This window comes from Gobius niger (assembly GCF_951799975.1).
Source record: "Gobius niger genome assembly, chromosome: 9".
NCBI classification, from domain to species: domain Eukaryota; kingdom Metazoa; phylum Chordata; class Actinopteri; order Gobiiformes; family Gobiidae; genus Gobius; species Gobius niger.
Window position 1 is genome coordinate 1,033,362 of NC_136860.1, and position 13,239 is coordinate 1,046,600.

At 48.7% G+C, this 13,239-nt stretch overlaps 1 protein-coding gene across 1 annotated transcript; it reads right to left on the reverse strand.

Moving 5' to 3' along the window:
• Nucleotides 1-9,092: 9,092 nt before the first annotated feature.
• Nucleotides 9,093-12,217, reverse strand: LOC306968383 (uncharacterized protein; the record flags this gene model as incomplete). The annotated part of the gene is made up of 4 exons (XM_079563729.1): nt 9,093-9,100; nt 10,617-10,767; nt 11,003-11,118; nt 12,133-12,217. The coding sequence occupies 4 exons, from the start codon at nt 12,215-12,217 to the stop codon at nt 9,093-9,095; spliced, it is 360 nt and encodes a 119-aa protein (XP_079419855.1).
• Nucleotides 12,218-13,239: the final 1,022 nt, after the last annotated feature.

The window sequence follows — 13,239 nt, forward strand, 5'->3', positions numbered from 1 at the left end:
ACAAGGGCATGAGCGTTATGTCACTGGAACAACAGGGGTATGAGCATTGTGTCACTGGAACAACAGGGGTATGAGCATTATGTCACTGGAACAACAGGGGTATGAGCGTTATGTCACTGGAACAACAGGGGTATGAGCGTTATGTCACTGGAACAACAGGGGTATGAGCGTTATGTCACTGGAACAACAGGGGTGTGAGCGTTATGTCACCGGAACAACAGGGGTATGAGCGTTTTGTCACTGGAACAACAGGGGTATGAGCGTTATGTCACCGGAACAACAGGGGTATGAGCGTTATGTCACTGGAACAACAGGGGTGTGAGCGTTATGTCACCGGAACAACAGGGGTATGAGCGTTATGTCACTGGAACAACAGGGGTATGAGCGTTATGTCACCGGAACAACAGGGGTATGAGCGTTTTGTCACTGGAACAACAGGGGTATGAGCGTTATGTCACTGGAACAACAGGGGTGTGAGCGTTATGTCACTGGAACAACAGGGGTATGAGCATTATGTCACTGGAACAACAGGGGTATGAGCGTTTTGTCACTGGAACAACAGGGGTATGAGCGTTATGTCACTGGAACAACAGGGGTATGAGCATTATGTCACTGGAACAACAGGGGTATGAGCGTTTTGTCACTGGCACAACAGGGGTATGAGCGTTATGTCACTGGAACAACAGGGGTATGAGCGTTATGTCACTGGGACAACAGGGGTATGAGCGTTATGTCACTGGAACAACAGGGGTATGAGCGTTATGTCACTGGAACAACAGGGGTATGAGCGTTATGTCACTGGGACAACAGGGGTATGAGCGTTATGTCACTGGAACAACAGGGGTGTGAGCATTATGTTACTGGAACAACAGGGGTATGAGCATTATGTCACTGGAACAACAGGGGTATGAGCGTTATGTCACTGGAACAACAGGGGTATGAGCATTATGTTACTGGAACAACAGGGGTATGAGCATTATGTTACCGGAACAACAGGGGTATGAGCGTTATGTCACTGGAACAACAGGGGTATGAGCATTATGTCACTGGAACAACAGGGTATGAGCGTTATGTCACTGGAACAACAGGGGTATGAGCGTTATGTCACTGGAACAACAGGGGTATGAGCGTTATGTCACTGGAACAACAGGGGTATGAGCGTTATGTCACTGGAACAACAGGGGTATGAGCGTTATGTTACTGGTACAACAGGGGTATGAGCATTATGTCACTGGAACAACAGGGGTATGAGCATTATGTCACTGGAACAACAGGGGTATGAGCGTTATGTCACTGGAACAACAGGGGTATGAGCGTTATGTCACTGGAACAACAGGGGTATGAGCGTTATGTCACTGGAACAACAGGGGTGTGAGCGTTATGTCACCGGAACAACAGGGGTGTGAGTGTTATGTCACCGGAACAACAGGGGTATGAGCGTTTTGTCACTGGAACAACAGGGGTATGAGCGTTATGTCACCGGAACAACAGGGGTATGAGCGTTATGTCACTGGAACAACAGGGGTGTGAGCGTTATGTCACCGGAACAACAGGGGTATGAGCGTTTTGTCACTGGAACAACAGGGGTATGAGCGTTATGTCACCGGAACAACAGGGGTATGAGCGTTTTGTCACTGGAACAACAGGGGTATGAGCGTTATGTCACTGGAACAACAGGGGTATGAGCGTTTTGTCACTGGAACAACAGGGGTATGAGCGTTATGTCACTGGAACAACAGGGGTATGAGCGTTATGTCACTGGAACAACAGGGGTATGAGCGTTATGTCACCGGAACAACAGGGGTATGAGCGTTTTGTCACTGGAACAACAGGGGTATGAGCGTTATGTCACTGGAACAACAGGGGTGTGAGCGTTATGTCACTGGAACAACAGGGGTATGAGCATTATGTCACTGGAACAACAGGGGTATGAGCGTTTTGTCACTGGAACAACAGGGGTATGAGCGTTATGTCACTGGAACAACAGGGGTATGAGCATTATGTCACTGGAACAACAGGGGTATGAGCGTTTTGTCACTGGCACAACAGGGGTATGAGCGTTATGTCACTGGAACAACAGGGGTATGAGCGTTATGTCACTGGGACAACAGGGGTATGAGCGTTATGTCACTGGAACAACAGGGGTATGAGCGTTATGTCACTGGAACAACAGGGGTATGAGCGTTATGTCACTGGGACAACAGGGGTATGAGCGTTATGTCACTGGAACAACAGGGGTGTGAGCATTATGTTACTGGAACAACAGGGGTATGAGCATTATGTCACTGGAACAACAGGGGTATGAGCGTTATGTCACTGGAACAACAGGGGTATGAGCATTATGTTACTGGAACAACAGGGGTATGAGCATTATGTTACCGGAACAACAGGGGTATGAGCGTTATGTCACTGGAACAACAGGGGTATGAGCATTATGTCACTGGAACAACAGGGTATGAGCGTTATGTCACTGGAACAACAGGGGTATGAGCGTTATGTCACTGGAACAACAGGGGTATGAGCGTTATGTCACTGGAACAACAGTGGTATGAGCGTTATGTCACTGGAACAACAGGGGTATGAGCGTTATGTTACTGGAACAACAGGGGTATGAGCATTATGTCACCAGAACAACAGGGGTATGAGCATTATGTCACTGGAACAACAGGGGTATGAGCGTTATGTCACTGGAACAACAGGAGTATGAGCGTTATGTCACTGGAACAACAGGGGTATGAGCATTATGTCACTGGAACAACAGGGGTATGAGTGTTATGTCACTGGAACAACAGGGGTATGAGCGTTATGTTACTGGAACAACAGGGGTATGAGCATTATGTCACTGGAACAACAGGGGCGTGAGCATTATGTCACTGGAACAACAGGGGTATGAGCGTTATGTCACTGGAACAACAGGGGTATGAGCGTTATGTCACTGGAACAACAGGGGTATGAGTATTATGTCACTGGAACAACAGGGGTATGAGCGTTATGTCACTGGAACAACAGGGGTATGAGCGTTATGTCACTGGAACAACAGGGGTATGAGCATTATGTCACTGGAACAACAGGGGTATGAGCGTTATGTCACTGGAACAACAGGGGCGTGAGCATTATGTCACTGGAACAACAGGGGCGTGAGCGTTATGTCACTGGAACAACAGGGTATGAGCGTTATGTCACTGGAACAACAGGGGCGTGAGCGTTATGTCACTGGAACAACAGGGGTATGAGCGTTATGTCACTGGAACAACAGGGGTATGAGCGTTATGTCACTGGAACAACAGGGGTATGAACGTTACGTCACTGGAACAACAGGGGCGTGAGCGTTATGTCACTGGAACAACAGGGGTATGAGCGTTATGTCACTGGAACAACAGGGGTATGAACGTTATGTCACTGGAACAACAGGGGTATGAGCGTTATGTCACTGGAACAACAGGGGTATGAACGTTATGTCACTGGAACAACAGGGGCGTGAGCATTATGTCACTGGAACAACAGGTGTATGAGCGTTATGTCACTGGAACAACAGGGGTATGAGCGTTATGTCACTGGAACAACAGGGGTATGAGCGTTATGTCACTGGAACAACAGGGGTATGAGCGTTATGTCACTGGAACAACAGGGGTATGACCGTTATGTCACTGGAACAACAGGGTGTGAGTATTATGTCACTGGAACAAAAGGGGTGTGAGCGTTATGTTACTGGAACAACAGGGGTGTGAGCGTTATGTCACTGGAACAACAGGGGTATGAGCATTATGTCACTGGAACAACAGGGGTATGAGCATTATGTCACTGGAACAAAAGAGGTGTTAGCGTTATGTCACTGGAACAACAGGGGTATGAGCGTTATGTCACTGGAACAACAGGGGTATGAGTGTTATGTCACTGGAACAACAGGGGTATGAGCGTTATGTCACTGGAACAACAGGGGTATGAGCGTTGTGTTACTGGAACAACAGGGGTATGAGCGTTATGTCACTGGAACAACAAGGGTATGAGCGTTATGTCACTGGGACAACAGGGGTGTGAGTGTTATGTCACTGGAACAACAGGGGTATGACCGTTATGTCACTGGAACAACAGGGGTATGAGCATTATGTCACTGGAACAACAGGGGTATGAGCATTGTGTCACTGGAACAACAGGGGTATGAGCATTATGTCACTGGAACAACAGGGGTATGAGCGTTATGTTACTGGAACAACAGGGGTTTGAGCGTTATGTCACTGGAACAACAGGGGTATGAGCGTTATGTCACTGGAACAACAGGGGTATGAGCATTATGTCACTGGAACAACAGGGGTATGAGCATTGTGTCACTGGAACAACAGGGGTATGAGCATTATGTCACTGGAACAACAGGGGTATGAGCGTTATGTTACTGGAACAACAGGGGTTTGAGCGTTATGTCACTGGAACAACAGGGGTATGAGCGTTATGTCACTGGAACAACAAGGGCATGAGCGTTATGTCACTGGAACAACAGGGGTATGAGCGTTATGTCACTGGAACAACAGGGGTATGAGCGTTATGTCACTGGAACAACAGGGGTATGAGCGTTATGTCACTGGAACAACAGGGGTATGAGCGTTATGTCACTGGAACAACAGGGGTATGAGCGTTATGTCACTGGAACAACAGGGGTATGAGCGTTATGTCACTGGAACAACAGGGGTATGAGCGTTATGTCACTGGAACAACAGGGGTGTGAGCATTATGTCACTGGAACAACAGGGGTATGAGCGTTATGTCACTGGAACAACAGGGGTATGAGCGTTATGTCACTGGAACAACAGGGGTATGAGCGTTATGTCACTGGAACAACAGGGGTATGAGCGTTATGTCACTGGAACAACAGGGGTATGAGCATTATGTCACTGGAACAACAGGGGTATGAGCGTTATGTCACTGGAACAACAGGGGTATGAGCGTTATGTCACTGGAACAACAGGGGTGTGAGTGTTATGTCACTGGAACAACAGGGGTATGAGCGTTTTGTCACTGGAACAACAGGGGTATGAGCGTTATGTCACCGGAACAACAGGGGTGTGAGCGTTATGTAACTGGAACAACAGGGGTATGAGCGTTATGTCACTGGAACAACAGGGGTATGAGCATTATGTCACTGGAACAACAGGGGTATGAGCGTTATGTCACTGGAACAACAGGGGTATGAGCATTATGTCACTGGAACAACAGGTGTGTGAGCGTTATGTCACTGGAACAACAGGGGTATGAGCATTATGTAACTGGAACAACAGGGGTATGAGCGTTATGTCACTGGAACAACAGGGGTGTGAGCGTTATGTCACTGGAACAACAGGGGTATGAGCATTATGTCACTGGAACAACAGGGGTATGAGCTTTTGGCACTGGAACAACAGGGGTATGAGCGTTATGTCACTGGAACAACAGGGGTATGAGCATTATGTCACTGGAACAACAGGGGTATGAGCGTTTTGTCACTGGCACAACAGGGGTATGAGCGTTATGTCACTGGAACAACAGGGGTATGAGCGTTATGTCACTGGAACAACAGGGGTATGAGCGTTATGTCACTGGAACAACAGGGGTATGAGCGTTATGTCACTGGAACAACAGGGGTATGAGCGTTATGTCACTGGAACAACAGGGGTGTGAGCATTATGTCACTGGAACAACAGGGGTATGAGCATTATGTCACTGGAACAACAGGGGTATGAGCGTTATGTCACTGGAACAACAGGGGTATGAGCGTTATGTCACTGGAACAACAGGGGTATGAGCGTTATGTCACTGGAACAACAGGGGTATGAGCGTTATGTCACCGGAACAACAGGGGTATGAGCGTTATGTCACTGGAACAACAGGGGTATGAGCATTATGTCACTGGAACAACAGGGGTATGAGCGTTATGTCCCTGGAACAACAGGTGTGTGAGCGTTATGTCACTGGAACAACAGGGGTATGAGCGTTATGTCACTGGAACAACAGGGGTGTGAGTGTTATGTCACTGGAACAACAGGGGTATGAGCGTTTTGTCACTGGAACAACAGGGGTATGAGCGTTATGTCACCGGAACAACAGGGGTATGAGCGTTATGTCACTGGAACAACAGGGGTATGAGCATTATGTAACTGGAACAACAGGGGTATGAGCGTTATGTCACTGGAACAACAGGGGTGTGAGCGTTATGTCACTGGAACAACAGGGGTATGAGCATTATGTCACTGGAACAACAGGGGTATGAGCGTTTTGTCACTGGAACAACAGGGGTATGAGCGTTATGTCACTGGAACAACAGGGGTATGAGCATTATGTCACTGGAACAACAGGGGTATGAGCGTTTTGTCACTGGCACAACAGGGGTATGAGCGTTATGTCACTGGGACAACAGGGGTATGAGCGTTATGTCACTGGAACAACAGGGGTATGAGCGTTATGTCACTGGAACAACAGGGGTATGAGCGTTATGTCACTGGGACAACAGGGGTATGAGCATTATGTCACTGGAACAACAGGGGTATGAGCGTTATGTCACTGGAACAACAGGGGTATGAGCGTTATGTCACTGGGACAACAGGGGTATGAGCGTTATGTCACTGGAACAACAGGGGTATGAGCGTTATGTCACTGGAACAACAGGGGTATGAGCGTTATGTCACTGGAACAACAGGGGCGTGAGCGTTATGTCACTGGAACAACAGGGGTATGAGCGTTATGTCACTAGAACAACAGGGGTATGAGCGTTATGTCACTGGAACAACAGGGGTGTGAGCATTATGTTACTGGAACAACAGGGGTATGAGCATTATGTCACTGGAACAACAGGGGTATGAGCGTTATGTCACTGGAACAACAGGGGTATGAGCGTTATGTCACTGGAACAACAGGGGTATGAGCGTTATGTCACTGGAACAACAGGGGTATGAGCGTTATGTCACTGGAACAACAGGGGCGTGAGCGTTATGTCACTGGAACAACAGGGGTATGAGCGTTATGTCACTGGAACAACAGGGGTATGAGCGTTATGTCACTGGAACAACAGGGGCGTGAGCGTTATGTCACTGGAACAACAGGGGTATGAGCGTTATGTCACTGGAACAACAGGGGTATGAGCGTTATGTCACTGGAACAACAGGGGCGTGAGCATTATGTCACTGGAACAACAGGGGTATGACCGTTATGTTACTGGAACAACAGGGGTATGAGCGTTATGTCACTGGAACAACAGGGGTATGAGCGTTATGTCACCAGAACAACAGGAGTGTGAGCGTTATGTCACTGGAACAACAGGGGTGTGAGCATTATGTCACCAGAACAACAGGGGTATGACCGTTATGTTACTGGAACAACAGGGGTATGAGCGTTATGTCACTGGAACAACAGGGGTATGAGCGTTATGTCACCAGAACAACAGGAGTGTGAGCGTTATGTCACCAGAACAACAGGGGTGTGAGCGTTATGTCACTGAAACAACAGGGGTATGAGCGTTATGTCACTGGAACAACAGGGGTATGAGCGTTATGTCACTGGAACAACAGGGGTATGAGCGTTATGTTACTGGAACAACAGGGGTATGAGCATTATGTCACTGGAACAACAGGGGTATGAGCGTTATGTCACTGGAACAACAGGGGTATGAGCGTTATGTTACTGGAACAACAGGGGTATGAGCATTATGTCACCAGAACAACAGGAGTATGAGCGTTATGTCACCAGAACAACAGGGGTATGAGCATTATGTCACTGGAACAACAGGGGTATGAGCGTTATGTCACTGGAACAACAGGGGTATGAGCGTTATGTCACTGGAACAACAGGGGTATGAGCATTATGTCACTGGAACAACAGGGGTATGAGCGTTATGTCACTGGAACAACAGGGGTATGAGTGTTATGTCACTGGAACAACAGGGGTATGAGCGTTATGTTACTGGAACAACAGGGGTATGAGCATTATGTCACTGGAACAACAGGGGCGTGAGCATTATGTCACTGGAACAACAGGGGTATGAGCGTTATGTCACTGGAACAACAGGGGTATGAGCGTTATGTCACTGGAACAACAGGGGTATGAGCGTTATGTTACTGGAACAACAGGGGTATGAGCGTTATGTCACTGGAACAACAGGGGTATGAGCGTTATGTCACTGGAACAACAGGGGTATGAACGTTATGTCACTGGAACAACAGGGGTATGAGCGTTATGTCACTGGAACAACAGGGGTATGAGCGTTATGTCACTGGAACAACAGGGGCGTGAGCATTATGTCACTGGAACAACAGGTGTATGACCGTTATGTCACTGGAACAAAAGGGGTGTGAGCGTTATGTTACTGGAACAACAGGGGTGTGAGCGTTATGTCACTGGAACAAAAGGGGTGTGAGCGTTATGTTACTGGAACAACAGGGGTGTGAGCGTTATGTCACTGGAACAACAGGGGTATGAGCATTATGTCACTGGAACAAAAGGGGTATGAGCGTTATGTCACTGGAACAACAGGGGTATGAGCATTATGTTACTGGAACAACAGGGGTGTGAGCGTTATGTTACTGGAACAACAGGGGTGTGAGCGTTATGTTACTGGAACAACAGGGGTATGAGCATTATGTTACTGGAACAACAGGGGTATGAGCGTTATGTTACTGGAACAACAGGGGTGTGAGCGTTATGTCACTGGAACAACAGGGGTATGAGCATTATGTCACTGGAACAAAAGGGGTGTGAGCGTTATGTCACTGGAACAACAGGGGTATGAGCATTATGTCACTGGAACAACAGGGGTGTGAGCGTTATGTCACTGGAACAACAGGGGTATGAGCATTATGTTACTGGAACAACAGGGGTATGACCGTTATGTCACTGGAACAACAGGGGTATGAGCATTATGTCACTGGAACAACAGGGGTATGAGCATTATGTCACTGGAACAACAAGGGCATGAGCGTTATGTCACTGGAACAACAGGGGTGTGAGCATTGTGTCACTGGAACAACAGGGGTATGAGCGTTATGTCACTGGAACAACAGGGGTATGAGCGTTTTGTCACTGGAACAACAGGGGTGTGAGCGTTATGTCACCGGAACAACAGGGTATGAGCGTTATGTCACTGGAACAACAGGGGTATGAGCGTTATGTCACTGGAACAACAGGGGTGTGAGCGTTATGTCACTGGAACAACAGGGGTATGAGCGTTATGTCACTGGAACAACAGGGGTATGAGCGTTATGTCACTGGAACAACAGGGGTGTGAGCATTATGTCACTGGAACAACAGGGGTGTGAGCGTTATGTCACTGGAACAACAGGGGTATGAGCATTATGTCACTGGAACAACAGGAGTGTGAGCGTTATGTCACTGGAACAACAGGGGTATGAGCATTATGTCACTGGAACAACAGTGTATGAGCGTTATGTCACTGGAACAACAGTGTATGAGCGTTATGTCACTGGAACAACAGGGGTATGAGCATTATGTCACTGGAACAACAGGGGTATGAGCATTATGTCACTGGAACAACAGGGGTGTGAGCGTTATGTCACTGGAACAACAGGGGTATGAGCGTTATGTCACTGGAACAACAGGGGTATGAGCGTTATGTCACTGGAACAACAGGGGTATGAGCGTTATGTCACTGGAACAACAGGGGTATGAGCATTATGTCACTGGAACAACAGGGGTATGAGCGTTATGTCACTGGAACAACAGGGGTATGAGCATTATGTCACTGGAACAACAGGGGTATGAGCGTTATGTCACTGGAACAACAGGGGTATGAGCATTATGTCACCAGAACAACAGGGGTATGAGCGTTATGTCACTGGAACAACAGGGGTATGAGCGTTATGTCACTGGAACAACAGGGGTATGAGCATTATGTCACCGGAACAACAGGGGTGTGAGCATTATGTCACTGGAACAACAGGGGTATGAGCATTATGTCACCGGAACAACAGGGGTGTGAGCGTTATGTCACTGGAACAACAGGGGTATGAGCGTTATGTCACTGGAACAACAGGGGTATGAGCGTTATGTCACTGGAACAACAGGGGTATGAGCATTATGTCACTGGAACAACAGGGGTATGAGCATTATGTCACTGGAACAACAGGGGTATGAGCGTTATGTCACTGGAACAACAGGGGTATGAGCGTTATGTCACTGGAACAACAGGGGTATGAGCGTTATGTCACTGGAACAACAGGGGTATGAGCATTATGTCACTGGAACAACAGGGGTATGAGCATTATGTCACTGGAACAACAGGGGTATGAGCGTTATGTCACTGGAACAACAGGGGTATGAGCGTTATGTCACTGGAACAACAGGGATATGAGCGTTATGTCACTGGAACAACAGTGTATGAGTGTTATGTCACTGGAACAACAGGGGTATGAGCGTTATGTCACTGGAACAACAGGGGTATGAGCGTTATGTCACTGGAACAACAGGGGTATGAGCGTTATGTCACTGGAACAACAGGGGTATGAGCATTATGTCACTGGAACAACAGGGGTGTGAGCATTATGTCACTGGAACAAAAGGGGTATGAGCGTTATTTTACTGGAACAACAGGGGTATGAGCATTATGTCACATGAGTGTTATGTTTGGTTATATTTCTCACCACACGACCACTCGAAGCTCATGTCTTTCTTGTCCAGGATCTTCCCCGTGGCCTCCAGCGCCACCGTCTGGCTCCTCAGAGGAACAGCGGAGGGCGAGGCTGAGAGCGACAGCTTTGGGCTGCGCTGCACCCGCTCCAGGTGAACCCCTCCCTGAAACACAACACACCGTGAGGCTAACTTCCTGTCCGGTGACCTCACTTCCTGTCAGTGAAACACGGAAACAGCGCCACCATCTGGGAAAACTTAAAACACCTGAAACATGTCTATTTAAAACATGTCTTGGTTTATAATCGTATTATTACTTTTATTAATCTTAACATGTGAACAGGAAGTCGTTAGCCCACACTGCTGAACAGGAAGTGAGCCTGAAGTACTGCAGTATTACCGTAGTACTGTTGTAGTTGCACAGGAGCGAGTTTGTGGTGTTGAGTCGACACACGTCCACCTGCGTCTCCAAAGATGAAAAGGCGTTGACGGCTCGGACTCGAACTCGCTGCACACCTGAAGGAAAACAAGGAGCAATTAAAGCAGCAAGCGGAAACTGTCATCGAGTCCCTTTAAGGAACTTTACTTGTCATTATGCAGTCCTAACCACTGTGCCACAAGGAACTAAGTCACAAAACAAGAAGTTTTTACAGAGAAAAAAAGTGCTGCATGAAAAAAGTACTTGCAAAAGTACAATTACTTCTAAAAGTTTCCTGCCATGTTCTGATGTACCTGTAGCGTGTTCTCGTGTACCTGTAGCGTGTTCTCGTGTACCTGTGGCATGTTCTCGTGTACCTGTAGCGTGTTCTCGTGTACCTGTGGCATGTTCTCGTGTACCTGTAGCATGTTCTCTTGTACCTGTGGCATGTTCTCGTGTACCTGTAGCATGTTCTCTTGTACCTGTAGCGTGTTCTCATGTACCTGTGGCGTGTTCTCTTGTACCTGTAGCATGTTCTCGTGTACCTGTAGCGTGTTCTCTTGTACCTGTAGCGTGTTCTCATGTACCTGTGGCGTGTTCTCATGTACCTGTAGCGTGTTCTCTTGTACCTGTAGCGTGTTCTATTGTACCTGTAGCGTGTTCTCATGTACCTGTAGCGTGTTCTTATGTACCTGTAGCGTGTTCTCATGTACCTGTAGCATGTTCTCGTGTACCTGTAGCATGTTCTCGTGTACCTGTAGCGTGTTCTCGTGTACCTGTAGCGTGTTCTCATGTACCTGTAGCGTGTTCTCGTGTACCTGTAGCATGTTCTCGTGTACCTGTAGCATGTTCTCGTGTACCTGTAGCGTGTTCTCATGTACCTGTAGCGTGTTCTCGTGTACCTGTAGCATGTTCTCGTGTACCTGTAGCATGTTCTCGTGTACCTGTAGCGTGTTCTCGTGTACCTGTAGCATGTTCTCATGTACCTGTAGCATGTTCTCATGTACCTGTAGCGTGTTCTCGTGTACCTGTAGCATGTTCTCGTGTACCTGTAGCGTGTTCTCATGTACCTGTGGCGTGTTCTCATGTACCTGTGGCGTGTTCTCTTGTACCTGTGGCGTGTTCTCCGACACGGTGGACCTGGGTCTTCTCGGTCTGAACGCGGGTCTCCGTGAAGGTCTGGTCCGCGGTCGTCATGGTGATCAGGATCTGGGCGGGGCTTCCCTGGTCCACGGCTACAACCAGAGAGAGAGGGGCGAGCGAGGGATTCGAACCTACGACCCAGACCTGCAGCCGCGCCACACGCTCCCACACGCACACCTGAGGGGCGGGGCTTAGATCAGGAACATACTGAGGAGACACTGAGGAGACACTGAGGAGAGACTGAGGAGAGACTGAGGAGAGACTGAGGAGACACTGAGGAGACACTGAGGAGACACTGAGGAGAGACTGAGGAGAGACTGAGGAGACACTGAGGAGACACTGAGGAGACTCTGAGGACACACTGAGGAGACACTGAGGAGACACTGAGGAGACACTGAGGAGACACTGAGGAGACACCGAGGAGACTCCGAGGAGACTCCGAGGAGACTCCGAGGAGACTCCGAGGAGACACTGAGGAGACACTGAGGAGACTCTGAGGAGACACTGAGGAGACACTGAGGAGACTCTGAGGAGACACTGAGGAGACACCGAGGAGACACCGAGGAGACTCTGAGGAGACACTGAGGAGACTCTGAGGAGACACTGAGGAGACACTGAGGAGACACCGAGGAGACTCTGAGGAGACACTGAGGAGACACTGAGGAGACACCGAGGAGACTCCGAGGAGACTCCGAGGAGACTCCGAGGAGACTCCGAGGAGACACTGAGGAGACACTGAGGAGACTCTGAGGAGACACTGAGGAGACACTGAGGAGACTCTGAGGAGACACTGAGGAGACACCGAGGAGACTCTGAGGAGACACTGAGGAGACTCTGAGGAGACACTGAGGAGACACTGAGGAGACACCGAGGAGACTCTGAGGAGACACTGAGGAGACACTGAGGAGACTCTGAGAAGACACCGAGGAGACTCTGAGGAGACTCTGAGGAGACTCTGAGGAGACTCTGAGGAGACACTGAGGAGACTCTGAGGAGACTCTGAGGAGACTCTGAGGAGACTCTGAGGAGACACTGAAGAGACTCTGAGGAGACACTGAAGAGACACTGAGGAGACT